This window comes from Primulina huaijiensis, chromosome 8 (genome assembly GCF_012295235.1).
Source record: "Primulina huaijiensis isolate GDHJ02 chromosome 8, ASM1229523v2, whole genome shotgun sequence".
Taxonomy (NCBI): Eukaryota; Viridiplantae; Streptophyta; class Magnoliopsida; order Lamiales; family Gesneriaceae; genus Primulina; species Primulina huaijiensis.
This window is the reverse complement of record NC_133313.1, coordinates 16,261,839-16,283,038: the sequence shown is the minus strand read 5'-3', so window position 1 is coordinate 16,283,038 and position 21,200 is coordinate 16,261,839. Positions and strand designations below refer to the sequence as shown.

The 21,200-nt window shown below is 34.7% G+C and overlaps 3 protein-coding genes across 4 annotated transcripts; 1 reads left to right on the top strand and 2 right to left on the bottom strand.

Moving 5' to 3' along the window:
- Nucleotides 1-82: 82 nt before the first annotated feature.
- On the top strand, nucleotides 83-3,738 carry LOC140982474 (uncharacterized). Of its 2 annotated transcripts, XM_073448998.1 has the most exons (5): nucleotides 83-184; nucleotides 320-441; nucleotides 1,314-1,898; nucleotides 2,659-3,195; nucleotides 3,307-3,738. In XM_073448998.1, the coding sequence occupies exons 2-5, from the start codon at nucleotides 355-357 to the stop codon at nucleotides 3,736-3,738; spliced, it is 1,641 nt and encodes a 546-aa protein (XP_073305099.1). In that variant the 5' UTR covers nucleotides 83-184; nucleotides 320-354. The 2 variants fall into 2 exon arrangements, with proteins under 2 accessions (XP_073305099.1, XP_073305098.1); XM_073448997.1 differs by lacking the exon at nucleotides 83-184 and having other exon boundaries at nucleotides 223-441.
- A 12,472-nt stretch (nucleotides 3,739-16,210) lies between these two features.
- Nucleotides 16,211-17,665, bottom strand: LOC140982498 (xyloglucan endotransglucosylase/hydrolase protein 3-like). Its single transcript, XM_073449031.1, has 4 exons — nucleotides 17,483-17,665; nucleotides 17,165-17,265; nucleotides 16,829-17,028; nucleotides 16,211-16,662 (listed from the first exon to the last, which is right to left on the bottom strand). The coding sequence occupies exons 1-4, from the start codon at nucleotides 17,646-17,648 to the stop codon at nucleotides 16,296-16,298; spliced, it is 834 nt and encodes a 277-aa protein (XP_073305132.1). The 5' UTR covers nucleotides 17,649-17,665; the 3' UTR covers nucleotides 16,211-16,295.
- A 1,583-nt stretch (nucleotides 17,666-19,248) lies between these two features.
- LOC140982563 (xyloglucan endotransglucosylase/hydrolase protein 3-like) lies at nucleotides 19,249-20,959 on the bottom strand. Its single transcript, XM_073449121.1, has 4 exons — nucleotides 20,845-20,959; nucleotides 20,275-20,375; nucleotides 19,818-20,017; nucleotides 19,249-19,713 (listed from the first exon to the last, which is right to left on the bottom strand). Exons 1-4 carry the CDS (start codon nucleotides 20,858-20,860, stop codon nucleotides 19,344-19,346), a joined length of 687 nt encoding a protein of 228 aa, XP_073305222.1. The 5' UTR covers nucleotides 20,861-20,959; the 3' UTR covers nucleotides 19,249-19,343.
- Nucleotides 20,960-21,200: the final 241 nt, after the last annotated feature.

Sequence of the window (21,200 nt, the reverse complement as noted above, 5' to 3'; positions counted from 1 at the left end):
AAGGTCAGAACTCAAATAGGAATTTATGGGCAATTTGGTGTTAATTGAATCAGATATCCAAATTGAATTCTTTAATTCCCAACTCTAAATATCCTATTACAATTTATTTTCTATTCTCTGGTCAGTCGTCTGGTTCGGAGGCAATTATTTTTGCAATTCGACCCACCGACCCGACTGACAATTCGTATGGATTTTTTATAGAATAAAGTAATTATGATTTAGTTATTTATAATTCTGAAATTAACACCAAATTTTGTGCAATTTGTTACAGTTAGGTATTTATATCTTAATTTTTTCTATTTTCTGGGGAATTTTAAAGTGGAGATCGAGTTAATTTAATGATGATGGTGGAGCATGGAGACTGTGAAACAGTGGATTGAATCGGATTGGATGGACAAGAATAAGAGCCGGACCGATCTGCTTGCCGCCGGTCGTAAAAAGGTACTGTTTTTATTTTCCTTTTTTTATTTAGTTTAAAGGCAAACGCAAGGTTTTCTACAAAACCTGTTATTTATACTGGGGCTTTGTTGAAGAAGCGTGAATTCCATATTGGTGTAATGTTGCGTTTCAATATATAATGTGGTTTGCGTATGCTGGAATTGTTAGTTTTACTTTTCTTGCTTCGGAATTCAGAGAATATTGACGCTTTGTATTTCGAGGTTTTGTTCTTGAAATAAACCGGTTTTGTTTCTTCATACAGTAGTTAGGAAACTAAAAGATACAAACTAACTCGTGGGCGTCCTACACTTCCCCATTGCAAACACACAGGGTGGAGCGTGATTGTAAGGTTGGAGAGCTAGATCATACGTGTAATTTGAACGTCTTTTGAATCATGCTTGCCGAAATAATTTTCTTGTGTATTTTAAATTGGAATTTTTTGAGAGGCTAATAGTTAAAATATCTACAACAGCTTTGTTAGAAATTTTAAAGTTAATGTTCATGTAGCCAGTTGATAGATGTTCCATTAGAAGATGTTCTTCTAGTGGAATCTTTAAAGTAAAATCTTATTACATGTTTTTTTTCTTACTGTTCATTCTTGTCGGGTAAGCTCAAGTTAAAATTAGAATTTAATGTTATTCAGTCGAAGAGCTGGACCTGTATATTGGTTATGATTTAATGGAAAATATTGAGGCATTTCATGTGAGAAACGTAGGTCCACCATCTTAAATTGTGAAGTCTCGAATTTAGTAATATACCTGTCAGGGAAGGGAATGTCACTGATGATTGACATTTTCTGAGTCAAATGATTATTATCTTCAGAAGTTCTCTGTCATATATACTTCAATTTTTTGATGTGCAAAATATTTTGTCAGCTTGAGAAGTTCAGGCAGAAGAAAGATAATAAAGGCAGCAATAGCAAGTCCACGGCTAAAGCTACTAAAGTTAGTAAATCTGCTCATGATGCAAGTGTCGACGCTGCTGTAACTCATGGTAATATTTCTCCAAATGAGTTTGCTGAGAATGCACAGAAGGCAATACCGCCCATGGAGTCTGACAATGCTTCATTACCTGTTGTAACCAACAATGATGCAGAAGAAGCTCAACAAGGGGATGACCATTCAGTTTGCACTCATCACTTTATTGGGTCAGAGATAGTGTCAGCTGTAAGGTCTCAGATGAGTGGTTTCATGGGAGAGGATGTATCAGGTTTGTCAGATGAGAAGGAAAGAGAAATCTTTGATGTGTCGGGTGTTTATGGTGGTGACCAAAGCACTAAGGTGAACCCTGAGGTTATTGAAGAAAGATGTCTTGATTCCAAGAATTATGGTACTGTCTTATCAAGAGGATCCACAGTAGTGGATTCAACATCTGGAGTAGATGGAGGTTTGATCAAACTTTCCCAGCTTGCAGAAATATTACAGAGCCGGACCGATCTGCTTGTCTGCGGCCGTAAAAAGGTACTGTTTTTCTTTTCCTTTTGTTTTATTTGGTTTAAAGGCAAACACAAGATTTTCTACAAAACCTGTTATTTATACTGGGGCTTTGTTGAAGAAAAGTGAATTCCATATTGGCATAATGTTGCGTTTCAATAGATAATGAGGTTTGCGTATGCTGGAATTGTTAGTTTTACTTTTCTTGCTTCGAAATTCAGAGAATATTGACGCTTTGTATTTCGAGTTTTTGTTCTTGAAATAAACCGGTTTTGTTTCTTCTTACAGTAGTTAGGAAACTAAAAGATACAAACTAACTCGTGGGCATCCTACATTTCCCCATTGCAAATACACAGGGTGGAGCGTGATTGTAAGGTTGGAGATCAAGATCATATGTGGAATTTGAACATCTTTTGAATCATGCTTGCCGAAATAATTTTCTTGTGCATTTTAAATTGGAATTTTTTGAGAGGCTAATTGTTAAAATATCTACAACAGCTTTGTTAGAAATATTAAAGTTAATTTTCTTGTAGCCAGTTTATAGATGTTCCATTAGAAGCTGTTCTTCTAGTGAAATCTTTAAAGTAAAATCTTATTACATATTTTTTTTCTTCAGTTCATTCTTGTCGGGTAAGCTCAAGTTAAAATTAGAATTTAATGTTACTCAGTCGAAGAGCTGGACCTGTATATTGTTTATGCTTTTGATGGAAAATATTGAGGCATTTCATGTGTAGAAACGTAGGTCCACCATCTTAAATTGTGAAGTCTGAACAAAATCTTTTGTCAGCTTGAGAAGTTCAGGCAGAAGAAAGATAATAAAGGCAGCAATAGCAAGTCCACGGCTAAAGCTACTAAAGTTGGTAAATCTGCTCATGATGCAAGTGTCGACGCTGCCTCTGAAGCTGCTGTAACTCAAAATGTCGCAGATGGAGAAAAATCTAATCATGATGCCCAAGACACTAGTGCTTTGTCAGATTTAGATGCTAGAGGGAATTTGGTGGCAAATGATACCACTGTTTCCACTGATAAACTTTCAGGAAAGGCTGTTATTCTCGACACAGCTTCCCCTCCCAAGACTGCTGAGATTCAATCAGAGGCTTCTGTAAATAACACCATGTTGAATCAAAGTGCTGGTGATGCATGCGAGATTGATTCTGAGATACTACGAACAGGTAGATTTTCTTCTTTGGTTCCTGAGGATGCAAAATATTATGTGTCATATAGTCCAAACGTAGTTGCTCCAAGAGAAAACTCTCCAGATTCTGGAATACCCATGCCCGCTGATTTTACATCCCAACTGGAGAGACCCCATGCAGAAGAGCAGGTAACAGTTGTAGGTTTGTTCCTTCACTCTCGATGTTGGCTTCTTTTGCAATTTAGTTGCTGATTTGTTTATTAAGTTGACTTAAAAATTTTGTGGGTATGCGTAATGAAGGAAGTTGGCCGTTCCAGTGAAAACCAAATTGATGGAGGCATGGCGGCCCAGGTTAAAGGAGATGGTAGTATTTCTCCAAATGAGTTTGCTGAGAATGCACAGAAGGCAATACCGCCCATTGAGCCTGACAATGCTTCATTACCTGTTGTAACCAACGATGATGCAGAAGAATCTCAACAGGGGGATGACCATTCAGTCTGCACTCATCACTTTATTGGGTCAGAGATAGTGTCAGCTGTAAGGTCTCAGGTGAGTGGTTTCATGGGAGAGGATGTATCAGGATTGTCAGATGAGAAGGAAAGAGAAATCTTTGATGTATCGGGTGTTTATGGTGGTGACCAAAGCACTAAGGTGAACCCTGAGGTTATTGAAAAAAGATGTCTTGATTCCAAGAATTATGATACTGTCATATCAAGAGGAGATCCGCAGTAGTGGATTTAACATCTGGACTAGATGGAGGTTTGATCAAACTTTCCCAGCTTGCAGAAATATTACAGACCCTTGATGAAGATGATTTCAAGGATGAAGATGATTTCAAGTTCTTGTTCATGTCAATATTTCCAGAGAAATTAAGAGAGGCAAGCAATACCGCGGTTCATGATTCTGCTGTTCATGACACTGTTGAGAGGCTGAAATAAGAATTATATGTGGCAAGTTTTGTCAGAGATGCATTTCATTTACAGCTTTCTGAGCAACAGAAATTAATTGATCAAGACTTTGTGTCTAATGCTTTGGTCATTGAAATTCAAAGAAATAATGATATCCTGGAGGAAAGAATTGGGCGATGTAGCGATGAACTTTTGAATTTTTTTCCCGAAAGGGAAGAACTGCAGAAGAATCTTCGGTTTTCAAATGCTGAGGTTGAGGCTGTTTCGGCCAAAGCTAATGAGCTGCAAGAACGAAGGGACACATCCAGCCTGGCTTTGGAGCTGGTTGATTGCAGAAATTTAATTGCATTCTTGCAGGCTGAAACTGAAAGCTATAATGGGCAGCTCGAAATGATGAATGAGGAGACAAAGAAACTATTGGAAGATAAAGAAGATATATTGCTCGAGAACAATAATATGATGGGACAATTAGCTGAGTGCAAGGCTGCTTTAGAGTTGCTGCAATTGGAAAATGTCAAATTGGCAGAAAATGTGACATTGCTGAGAGATGACACAAGGCAGCTTTACAAAGAAAAGGATTGTTTAGTGTGTGAAAAAAATACTCTTCTTGCTGACCTGAAAGAGCACAAGAGAACATTGGAATCTCTTGAAGCTGAAAACAAACATTCCAATGAGACCTTGAGATCATTATCAGAAGAGGGAAAGAAGCTAGAAGAGGAAAGAGAGTTAGCGGTCCTCCAAAACGCGAGTTTGTCGAAAGAATTGACCAAATGCAATGATTTGATGGTGACTCTTCAAGCAGAGATTTCCAATTTACACGGGAATCTTACATCCATTACAGCGGACAAGAACAAGTATGAGGAAGAGAGAGAAAGTACCTTGAGTCAGTATGAAAAACAAGGGCACGAGCTTATGGAGATCAAAGTTTTAGGAGCTGGTCTTAAATCAGAATGCAGTAAGGCTGTAGATGACCTAAAAAAGGCAAGAATTCAAATTAATAATCTCACTGAAGAAAATGAAATTCTCAAAATTAAGTTTCACAAGTCTAATACAAGAGAAGTTGCAAATGACAGCGTCAGAGGTGATGTTCCGACAATGAAGAAGTCCAGGTCTGTGTGGCACGTCGACAAATCATCTACGGAGCATATGAAGTTGAGTTTTTATGATGATTCATATGGGTTTATGGCACTGAAAAAGCGCTTGGAGGATGCTGGAGCTGTTTTGAATAATCTTGAGAAGGCAATCGAAGGCATGCACTTGCATGCGGCATCCTTGAGTAGGTCCAGTGATAAAGTCGTTGCACCGGCAGTTTCAAAACTCATTCAAGCTTTTAAGTCAAAGAATCAGATTGACGATCATCCAGTGGAACCTGCTTCATTTGAAGATCAAGAGACTGGAGATCCATACAGGATGACCAAAAATGTAGTACAGACTCTGGGAGAAGCACTCGGATATGATGGAAGAAGCAATAATAGAACATATGGTTGTATTCGAAGTGTATAGAGAGCACATGTGTAATGCTGTTGCAAAAGAGAGTGATCTTCTCACTCAATGTGACGCCTTGCAGAAGCAAGAACTGATTTTGAAATTGGAGAATAATCGGCTTTGGGAAAAGCTAAATGACTTCCAACCCAAAACTAGTTACTTGTAGAACAAGTTGGATGAGATGTACAGAGATTCAGATGACATCGCTGCTTCTATTTCCCATGAAATTAAATTTTTCCAGACAGAATTGGTTGACAGGGAAACATTTCTTGAAGAAGAGTGGAAATCTGTCATTGCTCAACTTCTTCTGGCAGTTGGTGAGCTTGATTCTACCATCAAGACTTTTGACTCTGCTTCAGTTGCTGGCGCCAATAGTGAATCTAATGTTGTTAGTCACATTTCAACTTCTGCTTTTGGTGCCATCAAAGTGATTAAAGATTTGAATGGGCAACTTGAAGCTGCTGAAAGTGACCGTCAAGTGGCATTGAATGCCTATGGAGATCTTCTTGAGAAATGGAGTAATTTGCAGGGGAAATATGAGATGGCTATAGTAACCTTGCACAGACTTTATAGTGATCTCAATGAGCTTGTTAGCAGTGAAACAGAGAACGATGTGAAAGATGATAAAAGTCAAGATATTTTGTATCCAGATATCTTCAGTCTTCTCTTGGACCAATTGAAAAGGTTTCTTGGTGAGAGACTGCAACTTGAGTCTGCTAACAAAAAACTAAACTCAGAGTTGATGACCAGTGCTAGAGCAATTGATGTACTAGAGGAAAAATGTGATAAATTGAAAGGTAAGAAAATGTCATAAATATACTCATTACCAAATTTTTTTCTAATGATAATTTTTAAATTTAATGTAATTTTCCATGTAATTTTTTAGGTATGAAGTTTTCGGGTTTTCGCAAAAAATGTAGGTGTTGAGTCTTCTCATGAATGGTCGTATTTGTCACGTAAAAAATGTCCCAAGAAAGTGAATCAAGTGGGTGATAAATTTTATTGTGAAAGGTGATCATTTCTGAAAATTTAAGGTTTCATCAATAATCTTCAATTAAATTATGTTTTTTTCCTAAATATATTCTTTAAAGTTTATTGTTCATTTTTTGCATAAACAGTTTTACAATTCATCTTAGAGTTGTTGACAAAACTGGAAACATTGTTTTCTTACTTTGGGATTGAGAATCTATGGGACTTATAGGAAAGACAGTACTGGATTTTAGGGTTGATGTCAAGGAAGAGGTTTTTGTATATTTATTTTTTTACTTCTGTTTTGATATAACATAAGTTAGGTTAAATTTATTTTATATTTCAGTTATCAAATTCAGAAAAAACCCCTAAAGAAATTGAAGATTTAGTTGATGGCAAAGTTTTTTTTAAAGTATAAGTGCAACCCAACCAGAGTCATGGATTCTTTGGGACCTATACTATCATGAAATTTATAGTAGACCCCAATGCCATTGAAAAATATGTGGAGAAACTTTTGAGAGTCAGGTAAAGTGATATTTCTTTAATCACAATAGATATATCATCATAGCACGTGGCACCACAAGCTCATTGAGTAGACATCTTAAATAGTACATATCACCACATACTAATAATATTGTGGACCTATACTATCATGAAAATCTCTGTTTTCTGGGAATAAATTCTAATGTATCCCTTTTCCAAACAAATTTCATTGGAAATTCAGCATACGTTAATTCTCTTGCCTCTGGATATTTCTTATTAACTTCCATCCATGCAAGAAACATGCTTTGATTAACATTATGTCATTCAAGAACAATATCGACATCCATATCAGAAAAAATAATATTTTGCTCATAAGGAAGATGAAAGCTCAAACGCTCAACCGGTGGGTCTCTGTATTGAATCTCAAATCCAAAAATTCTCCATGCAGCCTCACACGGGGAAATGTATCTGCAGTCGTAGTACATATTGACTTCATCAATAGTTTTTCCAAAATTCTCATTATCTGAGCTTTGATAAAATGATGTAGTCAAACAATCATGTCCTTTATTTATATACTTGAACACATATTTAATCGCTCGAGATTGGTTACACCATTCGACATTAATATTAGCTATGTACCGAATCAACAAATAACGATTATGAGGAACAACGAACCTGTTATCTATATTAACACCATTCTTTAGAATTGTTCATGCATTATCTCTGCGTCTTTAAATTGGGTATCCATCCTCATCAATTGATGTCATTTCAACAAACTTTTTCGACATGCATGGGGATTTCTTTCTTGCCTCCGCATGGACCGTGCATCATGAGATCATGTATTGCACCATAATAAGCTGGATCATCTTTTTCGTTAGGTATTTCATCAGATATGATACCATTGATTGCCTCTGGTGTTGGATATTTGTCTTCTTTACAAAGGAAAAGCAAAATGTGGGCATGTGTTAATCCTCGCTTTTGAAATTCCATAGTATATATAACTGCAACAATTTAAGATGAATAATTAGTTATATTTAGTAAAATATTTAAATTTTCTAATATTCATGATAATAATAAATAATATATAGTTGCCAAATTTTAAATATTTTACCTGCCTTAACATTTCCAAAAATTTTATTCTTTCGGATATCTTTATTCAAGGCATCTAACTTTATTTTAAAAATTCTGCCGGCTTCAACCCACGTTCCTCGACAAATCTCACAATTTCTGGCCATTTTGGGTTGCATGTAAATGTTTTAAACAAATCTGGATAACTTACCTATTTGCATATATATAGCCATCGCATCTTGATAGTTCTGAATCATATATATGGCTCTCGCGACAAATGTAGAAGGCAATATAATACGTTTCCTTGAGTGACAAATTTGTTTCACCTCGCAAAAGTGCATCAATGAAGACCTTTGTACATCTCACATCTCAACTGTTTTTTATTCATCCGGATATATGTCAACCTCGAAGATTCAACCATTGTGTATGCATCGACAATAAATTGCTGAAAAAGCCTTCTTGAAGATAAAATTGTTAAAGATTCGCAATACCTGTCATGAACGATACGCAAAAAATTTCTGTTATACTCACTTTTTTCTCCCTACAGAACTTGATTTAGATTCTGAGAATGAGATATCTTATCTATAACCATCCTCACCATAGGGAAAAGTAGTGGATATTGGAGAGCAAGATATGCATGATTTAGTTCATTGATATGTTTAAATTTTCTCGTTTGTGTTCCGACTAAAATATTTCTATCGCCTAGAGACTCATCGAAATCTCCCACAATCAATGCTGCAACTTCAAAAGAAGAAGAAAGATAATATCTACTTCCATCACCACATCTTCTACCAATCAAATTTAATTTAACATTAGATCGTTCTTCTTCCGTCATTTTTTTTGGTCATCCTAAAAGACTAGACAAAAATATTGTTTTCATCTAACATGACTTTCAAATATGAAATTATCTGGAAATGAAGATTATTTGTGTCGCTATTTTCTCTGAAAAAATATATTGATAAAGCGTAATTTAATTTAGTTTGTATGAACTAAGTCATAAACATGATATAAGTAATATAAATATAGATTCTAGATATACATGACAGCAGAAATCCGATTTGAAATTTTGTTTTCTGTGTCGTAAATGTATAGCTGAGAAAACTTAGGGGATACACCTTGACATGGAAGTAAGCTTCCGATTAAATGATAACTTTGACCATGAAGTTTAAAAACTGGAGCAGAGCCGCCTTGATTTATACTTGAATCTATCCTTCCACCCATCGATGTGAAGCAAATCATGTTATTGTATAATCAGATGTTTTCACAAATTGCTCTTGTCGCTCATTTCATACAATAAATCATGCAATATTTGAGGTGATTTCTTCAAAAATGGAAGTTGTAGTTTTCCTTGGAATCAACATAAAGAGTAATTAGGACTCCAAGAATTATTATTTCGACACAACCTTTTGTCATACCATCGCACCTCAAAACTCACATATGTACATTGTATCGCCTATATCCAAATAATCTAAGAATACAGTGTAGGAATCAAACATATATTCATAAAAAAATATTTATATTTGAAACAAAAAAATGAATAAAAATATTTTAAAAAATTTCTTTATAAATAGATAAAAACACAAAAATATAATATTATCGATTGACGACATTGAAATATTTTTTAATTGATTATGGCAATCACGTCGATTCTCTATTATGCTTGTTAAGTTTATAGGTACTGGAGCAGATACGTCAGCTGCAAATAATTGTTATAATGAAATAAATATACATAAAATTTAATATGATTCAGAATAATTGAGATGTTAAAAATGTTTATAATGTGTGACATGGCTCTCGATAGAAGATAACAAAAATTTGTCATTTTTATTTTATCAAAAGATTCACCACTAAAAAAAGCATAATAGAAAAAAAAATACATATTTGATTACAAACATGAAACAATATTATTTTTTGCGAAATAAAGTGAAACAAACTTCATTTTACCTAACAATGTTTTCACTCTTTGACGGGTCCTAAAAGAAGAGAGATGAACATCATCATCATTTGTTAGGTCAATTATTGCCGAGAGTTTTGTAGATGAGTTGCAAATTTTTTGAGAAGAAAAACATCTTTTGCATATCTTCGGTCTTCAAAATCAATGAAAAGCATAGCCTGGGGTTCTCCTTGCAACCCACACACTGCATGAAACTTCAAATTAAAGAGATTATGAGAAACTTATCCAAGCAACATAATACTTTTTTTTTTGTATGCAGTGTTTAATTTTGTGTGATTTGAAGCCAATTGCCTTTCTTTTCAATGGATATAAAAAAAACCATCTTCAATATAAATAGATCTCAGCAGCTGAGAAAGTTAACCAATGTAAGAGTCTAGTAGATATGATAAATCCGATCAAATATAAAGTTGAAAGATGTTGGTAGTAATGTAGTCTGGTGACAAAATTAGTCATAGTTTTAGATACCCAAGAATCCATAAGTTTTAGCAGCAACCATTGGTATATCGAGAGTTGTAAAAGAATTTCGATAACGATGTGATATATCTTTGAGTAATAATTATAACATGCTATGTGCAACTAAGGAAACCCCTTTAAATAATACACACGTATTACTCTAGCCAGAGACTTTTAACAATGTTAACTAATCAGATCACATAGGATATCTTCACCTTGTGAGTGAGCAGTGAATCTCAGACTACAATGAATTGACTCGTATGTATTTCAAAATTACTCCCAACCTCGCCACGATGACCCTCAAGAGAGTCGGTAAACAGATCAGAGTACATGCTTGTACGTAGAGTTTTCATGTTGTCTCGGGTCAAAAGACTAATGATGTACAACTATAACTACGTACTATTCCACTCGATAAGTGAACCATTTGGAAAGTTCAAGGGATGGTTGTTCAGCGCTTCATCAAATGATCACTCATTTGTATGAATGGACATCTCCATGCCCTTACCAATGAAACACGACGTTTACATCACAGATGCTAGTCTCAAGCTCGGGCAACATTTTTCTTTATTCTAGGCAGCTGAATCGATAAGGAACCGGTTTAGAATATACGATATGCTTCCTAATAAGTTTCATGATCTTATTTTGAGAGGCAGACCTCATGGTACATATTGTATATTCAAGGACTTTATCTATGCAGCTTGCATGTGTATCAGATAAAGTAAATGTCATAATTGGATAAAATAATATTAAAATAAAGATTATTTTTACATAAAATTCAATAAAGTTCAAGTCACGAGTTGGCTCGCTTGGTACCTACTTTAACACTAGAGGTGGTGAAAAACAAGTTGTTCTTGAAGAACTTGATTTACTGGATTTTCATCAGCGATTTGTGGAACTTCAGTATCTAGTTGCCTAAAATCCGTTTGGTCTTGAGGGGTGTGAATAACAACCAATCTATCATTTGAATAATAGAGTTTTGAGTTAATTTGATCTTTCTCAAAAACTATGTCATTTGATTGATCATCCCATTAATCAAGTCATTCTCAAGAAATTTTGCATTTCTTGATTCCACAATTCTAGTGTTGTGATATGGACAATGGATTTTGTGCCCTTTGGATTTTTTTCTGCATACCCGAAATACGTATATGTTGTAAACTCGGTTTCCAACCTTTAAATAATTCAAATGGAGTCTTTGGGACAGCCTTAGTTGGAACTCGATTTAATATATTCACAGATGTCTTAAGAGCTTCAGTCCACGAGGATTTAGGAAGTTTGGAGTTACTAAACATGCTCATCACCATGTCCAATAATGTTCGATTTCTCCTCTCAGCTATGCCATTTTGGTCTGGAGAACCAGACATAGTATATGGGCACAATCCCGTGCTCTTGGAGAAACTTCGCAAAAGGACCAGGTGCATGTCCATTCTCAGTGTATCTACCGTAATATTCTCCACATCTATCGGTTCTCACAATCTTAATTTGTTTTTCACATTTCTTCTCCACTTCAGCCTTGAAAACCTTAAAGGCTTCAAGTGCTTCGTTTGTAATGAAGCATGTAGATATACATGTATCGTGAGTAATCATCAATGAAAGAAGATGAAGTATTTTGGACTTTGCATGTCAATATCTGGACAACAAATATCTGAATGTATGATTTCTAATATTTATGTACTCCTCTTGGCAACTTTTTTAGATTTATTGGTATGCTTTCCCTTTATGAAATCTCCACAAGTCTCAAAATTAGTAAAATCTAAAGCACCAAGTACTTCATCATTCACTAATCTTTTAATCCTTTCTATGTAGATGTGTCCAAATCTACGATGCCACAATATAGAGGAATCTTCATTTATAACACATCTTGTAATGCCTATTTGATCATGCATAGTGGTGCTATTATCTTGTAAAGGAATAGAGAAAAGACCATCAATCATTGTACCATTTTCAACAATATTCGATTTATAAAATAAATTTATTGATTTATCCAAAAACTGAAAGGACTAATCAAGGGGTACAAGATTTGAAACTGAAATTAAATTTCTAGAAAAACTAAGAACATAAAATATCTTTTCCAATTTTAAAATAAAACCACGATCCAATATAAGGCAGCAAGTCCCAACAGCCTCCACATGCGAAGACATCTTGTTTCCTGAATAGATGTTTCGCTCATTTCCTAGAGGTTTCCTTAGGCTTCATGTAATGCCCGAGAATTTTATGTTGATAATCTGATATTAGTGATTATGAATTGTTGCAATTATAGACGGACCACTACGAGACCAGAATTGGAAATGCATGAGTTTGGCATATGTGGAATACAGAAGACTTCGCGCACATGCACGACAGAGAGGCGCACATATGCGCGAGTATCATGTGCCGAGGCAAAAGACCTCGCGCATATGCGCAAGAAGAGGCACGCATATGCGCTAGCATGTGAACTTCCAAATGCCGAGACAGTAGGTCTCGCGCATATGCGCGGCGATAGGGCGCGCATATGCGCGAGAAGTGGAAATGTTATGCGACGAGACAGTAGGTCTCGCGCATATGCGCCGATGATGGTCGCGCATATGCGCGAGACGTGCTGCACCAAGAGGGAGCCACCTATCCTTGCCATGCAATGTGATATATATCTATTGCCATTTCCTCATTATTTTTAGAAGAAGAGTCGTGATATCCTCCAGAATTCCCTCAAAGCTTCAATTTTTCTTAGAATTTGATTGTGCAAGATCCGGCCGTTAGAATTTCAATCCGAGTTTGGTACTGCGTTTCTATCGACAAGAGCTTCAATAGGACGTAAGTTTTCTTATGTTTTGATATAGTTTGGAAATATGAGATTGAAGGAATCATGATATGAATGATATTATCTGTTCCTGAGATTGTAGTAATTGTATAATCGAAATCAGATTGAAGAACAAACACCGTATGAAATTGTTATCATTTTCGGATTGAATTTGATTGAGATTATACCGATTTGAGAATATCAGATCAGGTTTGTTATCGATTATGAGTTATGATTTGTATCTGTTGCTATTGTATTGATGGGTATATCGAGATTGTGCTGTTATGCCGTCGAAACAGAATTAGATTGAGTTCTTATTATATCCAGTATTGGTGGGGTTGTATATTGATATTGTACTCCTCAATAATGTCATTGCCAGATTGAGTGTTGACAGCTTCGAATTCAAGACTTCGACTTCGTCAGATCGACAAAAAAAGGTATAAATCAATGTTAAACCGAGAAGATACGACTCGAGTTAGATTCGACTTGAGTTTTCCCAAAACCACATACTTTATTCTATTGCATTGATGTTTGCAATTCATGAGATTGATATGCGTATTCTATTGATTTATAGCAAAGCATGAGTTAGAGTCTTGGGCAGATGTGTCTAGTCTTTGGCAGAGCCGCCAAGACACTGGACTTTTGGTGTATCGATGTGCTTAGGAGTAGATCGACTCTTATTGCAGAAATTCAATACAGAATGCCAAAGTCTGGGAATAAGAACGCACCACCATCTAGCTGGGAGAGTAGGTGGGAGAAGGTTACGTTCTTATTCGACTGGTACCAGACTTGTGGTGAGTATCTATATATCCATGTGATCTCAGGTTCGAGTCTGGGAAGGCACAAGCTCCAGTGCATGGGCTGGAGAGTTCTATGAGTAACCCGTACGACGCCTATGGAAAGCCCGTGAGGGAAATGGCCCCTTTGAGAGAGCCCAAGATCGGGATAGCCTTGGGTCGATCGGGGCAGTGGGCCTGTAAAGGGTCGTTACAATAAACATGATAAACAATATGCGGAAGCGGATCAAGTGTTACCAACGGCCATCGAATAATTTATAAGTTTTATGTTTTCTTCCGATTGAAGCCTTTTAAGCACTCCAACTCTCTCCATAGATGGTGTATTTTGTTCTTATGACGTGTGTGCTTAGGGACCTCAATTACCGCTATTTATAGGCATTTGTCATACTATCGATGAGTTTATCAAGAGCTCGAGAGTCAAAAGAAGAGGCGTATGCGTGTCTCAATTTTCTAAAGTTAAGGTGGCGTATGCATATTTTGTCAAAAGATGTAGGCAATGGCCATCGCTATTTCTCACACGTCTTTTCTTCCTTTGATATGAGCCACTTTTTCTTACAATTTTCTCTTCAGGGCTTGCTTGGTGAAATATGACTAGTTTAATTCCTGGATTTTTTTTATGTTCTGTTAATTGTACTTTACCTTTGTTCTTCTCTTCTTGTTGCCACTAATAGCTAAGAAATTTTTTTTTGATATGTTTATTGTGAGGCCCGGGGCTGATCGTCGGTGCCATGAGGTTGCACGGACAATGAGCGGCTCCTGGCAAACTTCTAGGCGGAGAGAACATAAATGAACCGATCTTATACCGGAAGGAGAGGGATTCCGAAACTGTTCAGGTATGAGACTGTGCAGTTGAGGAGGACTTAAAAGATTTGATATGTACTACTCATATCAAGAAGGTGCATCTTCTTTTCGGTAGCTCAACATATAAGAACTCCAAAGTTAAGCGTGCTTGACTGGGGGCAATTTTGGGATGGGTGACCCCTTGGGAAGTTTTCTATGGTGCGTGTGAGTGAGGACATAAACACGCTGGAAAGACTTGTCTTGGTACATTGAGGACAGTCGTCGAATCTGGGGCGTTATAGTTGGTATCAGAGCCGATCTCTCCTAGTACGGTGTGGTTCGGGGACGAACCAAGCGGAAGCTGGTGGGCATGTGAGTCCCAGGGCCGAAGAGGGCGGGGGATGATCGTCGGTACCATGAGGTTGCACGAACAATGAGCGGCTCCTGACAGGCTTCTAGGCGGAGGTAACATGAATGAACCGGTCTTATACCGGAAGGAGGGGGATTCCGAAACTGTTCAGGTATGAGACTGTGCAGTTGAGGAGGGCTTAAAAGATTTGATATGTACTACTCATATCAAGAAGGTGCATCTTCTTTTCGGTAGCTCATTACATAAGAACTCCAAAGTCAAGCGTGCTTGACTGGGGGCAATTTTGGGATGGGTGACCCCCTGGGAAGTTTCCTATGGTGCGTGTGAGTGAGGACATAAGCACGGTGGAAAGATTTGTCTTGGTACAGTGAGGACAGTCGTCGAATCTGAGGCGTTACATTTATGGTTTTTGTTGTATTTTGTTCGGCATATATTCTTAGAATTTGTTAAAGTTTTTATATAAACTTTATGTAAATGTTAATTGATATTTATAATAGTTATTGTTTTGATTTGTTGTTTATAATAATAATTGTTATTTTTAGAAATTTTTTTGACATATTTCTAAATTTTATATTCAAAATAGATTTGTAACTAATAGATTAAAAAAATATTAATGACAAAAAAAAAAAACAACGGTTTTTATCCGTTGTTTTTGTGTGAAATAAACTATTACAACAGTTTTTATCCATTGTCTTTGAACGAACTTTCAACAATATTGTTTTCAACAACTGTTTTTTCTCAATTTATCCGTTGTTGTTGGGCGTTTTTTTGTACCTAATTTGTCTAGATCAAGTTTCTTGAATATTACAAGTTGTGTCCAACTTACCCCTTTGAATGTCAATAGTGCGATATTAAGCAGAAAGTTCTACATATTAACTCGATGATGAATTTCTTCATTTGAAACAGAAAACAAAAACCTTCGTACCTACTACAGTATTGAAATTTAAAGGGGGCTAATTAATTTTTAAAGAAGAATAACATATGTGCAACTCACTTCATTTAGGACCTTTGGTTTTGATTTGATCTACGAAAAGCCAACAGATAACTAATTGAGTACTTCATTGATAAAAAATTTGTCATTTAGAATGGGACTTTTAAGAAATATGCATTTAGACAAAATATGAACAAAAACTCTGGATTAATGTAAAACTCAATTATTAAACATTTGTATTAGTTCAAAAGTTTTATTGCAATAAAAATTAAATTCTATCACATGATATTTTCCTCCCAACACTAGTTCAACTACTCATTAATTAAGTGAGCATTCTGGTTTCCTAGTAGTCTTGCTAGAACAATAGTCATAATACATATAAGATTTTCTGTATCTATCCATTTGTTGTCTTTGTGACGCACTTAACACCCAATACTCGGGCTTGTTCCAAAAATATTGCTGCGACAAACAAGGCGAAATGTCCTCGCTTCCAGCCGGTGCCGAGCATGCATCCAAACTGAAATCTTGATAGTGTGCTACGAAGGGGGCTTGGCTCCATGTAACTGGTCCGGCGAACGACGCATTCCATACGCTCGCTTCTACGTGCATTGACTTATTTGGAAACGCCACTCCTTTTGCAACATTGTTCTTCAACACTCTAATGGGGATGTTATCCACCGTGAATCTAAAATCACATTCAAGATAAATATTTCTATGATAAATATAAATGTTTTATCTTTTGAAAAATAAAATATATTTTTTTCTTCTTCTAAAGTTGACTAAGTTGCATATCAAAATTCTTGGATTTAATCGAGCTCGTACAACAAAAAAAGAGTGGGAAAAACCCTTACACTATTTGATGTGAGTTCCAAATAATTTGGTAAGAGTGAAAATCTTTTGATGGATCAAACCAAAGATGGAAGCGTTGCTCCCGGTTCCCTCCATCGTTATCAAAAACATTCGTTTGTAGCATGTTATCTACACCCCAGAACTCGAAATCGAGCTCGAAATGGTTCCCAGCAGGTTTACCATCATCTGGAACCGAAGTTAACTGCCAAATATATTGTACCAATTAACCAAAATATACATAAACTCAATATACATGTGATCATATGTCAATATTAATTATACATTCTAATATATATTAATTATTAAAAAACGATAACACGTGAATGTAATTAGCTTACGTAGAAGGATGTAATAATCCCCCTTGTTTTCTTATTTGGTATCTTCAACTTTATATGGAATGAACCGGATCCAAAATCGGATTTCGACCTAAATCCGGCACCTATAGATATACATACAATGAAAAATACATATACGTAAGGAAAAAATTAATTAGTTTCGAATAATTTTCATGTTACTATCTTACAATGTGGAAAATATTTTTTTCCCTGTCTATATATATTATTGTTCTAAAAATATATAATACAAACTCGGAGAATTTTTTCTATAAAAAGATTAATCGGAATGAAGAAATAACAGTGAAAAATATGTTAACTAACCTGAGGATTTATCAAGCTTAAGTTGCACTTCATTTCCCTGAGGATTAACCCAGAAATGATCATTACCCCATAAATAAGTATAATAGTGATTAAAACTATTATTTGCTCCATTTGATTTCATTGGAAGAACACCAAGAATAATGGTTAAAATAATTATGAAATCCATTAATAAATAGAAATATTATTAAGGAATAATAATATAAAATTATTGAGTTATATTGTTTAGATTGTATGTGGTATTTATACACGCGAGTAGAATTAAGTGTGAATAAGAATATCTAATTAATTAGTATTGTTTAAATCTCCCATTCAGTTTTATATTAAAGTTTTTTCCCTTTATTTCAAAAGAGATATATAAAATCTATAAAAAAAAAATTATAGAAAAAGCATTGTGGCAAAGTCAATATGATTTTTTTTTAAAAAAAAAATATGTTCTTCCATTCAATAATTTTTAGTTTATAATTACCATTATTTAATTTTTTCCTGATTATAGTTTTTTAGTCCTGCTTAATTTGGATTTCAAAATGTTAAAATCCATGTCTGTAGGCAGAGTTTAATCTACTTTGACTATTATTTATCCGCTAAATAGAATATGAGAGATGTATTTGCTTGAGAAATCATGAAAGATATTAAATTACAGTAATTTGCAACATATTGATCAAATATATATAATATTTAAAAGACAAAAAAGACAATTTCATTATGAAAATATACTTTGTTTTATTAAATAATTCGGACTTACTAAAGGAGATATATCTTAGTATTATGCAAAATATATTTTTTTTTATTTGAAAAAAAGAGAAAAAAAACAAAACAAATACTTCCATGTATTTATACGAACTACTCGTTATTTAAACATTGTCTATATATATGTGTAAAATATGAACTACTCCATATAATATTTAAAATTTATTAATCACAAAAATTGTTTGACTAGGATTATAAATCTAACCAATCTTCACTTATATTATACTTCTTGTTATTGTATAATATTAATGGAAAGTTTTTGTACACTGTCAATTAAATTTTGAAGTTTGAAGAGATCAAAATTCATTTCTCGAGTTTTCAATGGATGTTTATTTCTTTAACTTCATAAATGGTACTTTTAATCACATGAAAACTATTACCTTCGGGCACTGTTTAATTGGTTTGTGTGGTTAAAATAAATTTAAAAATATATGAATAACAAAATTATTTTTACATTTAAAAATTATTATAGAAATTGTGTCAAACGATCGATAAAACAAGGACGTGGATTTTTGTCAATAGCACCAAACGGTGCCTTATCGAATAGCTCACCTCAACCTTGTACTCAAATATATTAATGAGGTAGAAATGGCTTACAGTTCAATAACCCGAGGCTGGTTTAGAACTCGACTGTGATCAATAGTTCAATTAATCGAGTCAATGGGTAGGCACTTGGCAGGTCTAACATGTCATTGGATGGTACAAATTAAATATCAAAAGGGTATAAGCTCGTCCCGCCGTAAAATAGATGTGTTGAGTTGATAATTTTTTAACCCGTTAAATTCGCACAAAATTGGTTAGGTTCGCCATGCCACCCACCCCACCACCTAAACTGAGCATGTTGGGTTGGTAATTTCATGTTCCGTTAGCCTGTTTTGACATACATGTCTATTGGAAGACCGCTAATTAAAAAAAAATAAAAAATCTAATCTCTTGCTATATATATTTCATCCAAAGTTTAATTAATTTAATAAACTCACTCCAAAATCTCAATAATTAAAGAAGTGTATTATTGATTAACGAGCAAATGCACTTGCTAACCCTGTAAACTTCATTGTTTTTACGTAATAATAATTTGTTATTACAATTTTGTGCCCCTAAATATAGAACTCGATTAATTGAGCAAGCTGCATTCAGGTTTCCTAGTAGTTGGTTTGGAACAATAGTCGTACACCATATAAGATTTCCGGTAGCGTTCCATTAGTTGTTTCTGTTGAGCATTTAGTTCCCAGTATTCTTGCTTGTTCCAAAAATATTGTGGAGACGCACAATGGGCGATGTCGGTGGACTGTGCCGGAGCGGAACACGCGTCGATGTTGAAATCTTGGTATTGAGCGACGAAGGGGGCTTGGCTCCAGTCGACGACTCCGGCCCAGTCCGCATTCCATATGGTTGCCTCTACATGCATTGACATGGTTGGATAAGCCACTCCTTTTGCCATGTTATTCTTGAACACTCTTATGGGAATTTTGTCCACAAAGAATCTGTGTGAATATATATATATATATATATAAATCATGGGTTGTATGTATAAGGTATCCATGCATGTTGTAGTAATTTTGACTCCAAATTAATAATCAAGTCTTACACGATTTGGTGTGTGTTCCATAGGATGTCGTAGCTGTGAAAATCCTGAGAGGGATTAAACCAGAGTTTAAAACTTTGTTCCCTATGCCCCCTATCGTTGTCGTAAACATTCGTCTGCACCGTGCCGTTCGTGCCCAAGAACTCGTAATCGACCTCGAAATGATCCCCAGGATCCCGGCCGTCGGGCACTACTGCTGTTAACTACATATTCATAAGATAATACAAGTAACATAAATAACCAGTTTTCAAATGTTTGATAAGAACAATACTTTTAATCTTTTAAAAAAAACATAAAATTGTATTTTCTTTTTTTTTTTGGGAGTAAGGACAATCATCCGTTTTATTTTTTAATATAATTATATATATATATATATTTATATATAATTGTTGTTAAAAAATTGAAAAAACATGTTTTATTTATTATTTTTTTAGAGAGAAAAGATTAGTGTATATTTTACATAAAAGCAAGTAACAATTCCTCCGGTTTTCTTTTCTGGGATCTTCATCCGTATATGGAACAACCCAGATCCGAAATTCGATTTGGATTTAAATCCAGCACCTGTAAAACACGCACAAAATAAATGTATGACAAAAATAAAAATAATTAACAAGAAGTTCTAACATTCATGTTAATAGTTCAATATTCAAGCACATGAGCAATTATGTTCCTTACAAAATAAGTGCATCTTAATTTTAATGTGTAGGACCGATGGTAACAGTACAACTCTAATATTTTAAAGCGTACAACATATCTAGCGTTGCGTTTCAATTATAACTTGTGGTAAAGCAGCAACTCTAATCTTTTAAATCATAGGACAATACAAATGTCATGTTTCGATTACTCTCTAGCAAGAGCAATTATTGCACCATAATGTAACCTACGACTTTTGGTAAAAATAATATGTATATATACTAGTAATATAATTGGCTTAAACAATTTAAAAATGAGACACAAAACCTGAAAAAAAAAACATAAAAAATAGTTAATGAAATGATGAGATATTAACAAAAAAATTATATTAGTTAACCTGAGGATTTATCCATTTTAAGTTGCACCTCAGTTCCTTGAGGGTTAACCGAGAAATGATCAGTGCCCCATAAATAAGCATAATTTTGATCAAAACTTCCATTTGAACTAATCGAAAGAAGGCCAATAATAATGGTTAAAATAATAATTAAATCCATAAATATTAAATAATTATTAAGTAAATTTATCCAGTAATGTCAATATGATAATTCGATGCCTTGTGTGTGGTATTTATATACACATTAATTAAAAAAATTTCCATACATAGATTAAATTTAGTAGGTAATGATTATTAATTATAATTACTATTATATAAACCTCTCAATGATTTGGCATTAATTAAAGTTTTTAAAATTT

Bases quoted from the DNA above. Each gene is read 5' to 3' on its own strand.
- LOC140982474 (XM_073448998.1), top strand. From the start codon at position 355: ATGGAGACTGTGAAACAGTGGATTGAATCGGATTGGATGGACAAGAAT. The intron at 1,899-2,658 runs GTACTGTTTTTC...ATCTTTTGTCAG, and splicing joins TTGTCTGCGGCCGTAAAAAG to CTTGAGAAGTTCAGGCAGAA. The intron at 3,196-3,306 runs GTAACAGTTGTA...TGCGTAATGAAG, and splicing joins GACCCCATGCAGAAGAGCAG to GAAGTTGGCCGTTCCAGTGA.
- LOC140982498 (XM_073449031.1), bottom strand. From the start codon at position 17,648: ATGGATTTCATAATTATTTTAACCATTATTCTTGGTGTTCTTCCAATG. The intron at 17,266-17,482 runs GTTAGTTAACAT...GTATATCTATAG, and splicing joins TAAGCTTGATAAATCCTCAG to GTGCCGGATTTAGGTCGAAA. The intron at 16,663-16,828 runs GTAAGGGTTTTT...ATGTGATTTTAG, and splicing joins TGGAACTCACATCAAATAGT to ATTCACGGTGGATAACATCC.
- LOC140982563 (XM_073449121.1), bottom strand. The intron at 20,018-20,274 runs GTAAAATATACA...ATGAATATGTAG, and splicing joins GAATTGTTACTTGCTTTTAT to TTAACAGCAGTAGTGCCCGA. The intron at 19,714-19,817 runs GTAAGACTTGAT...ATATTCACACAG, and splicing joins TGGAACACACACCAAATCGT to ATTCTTTGTGGACAAAATTC.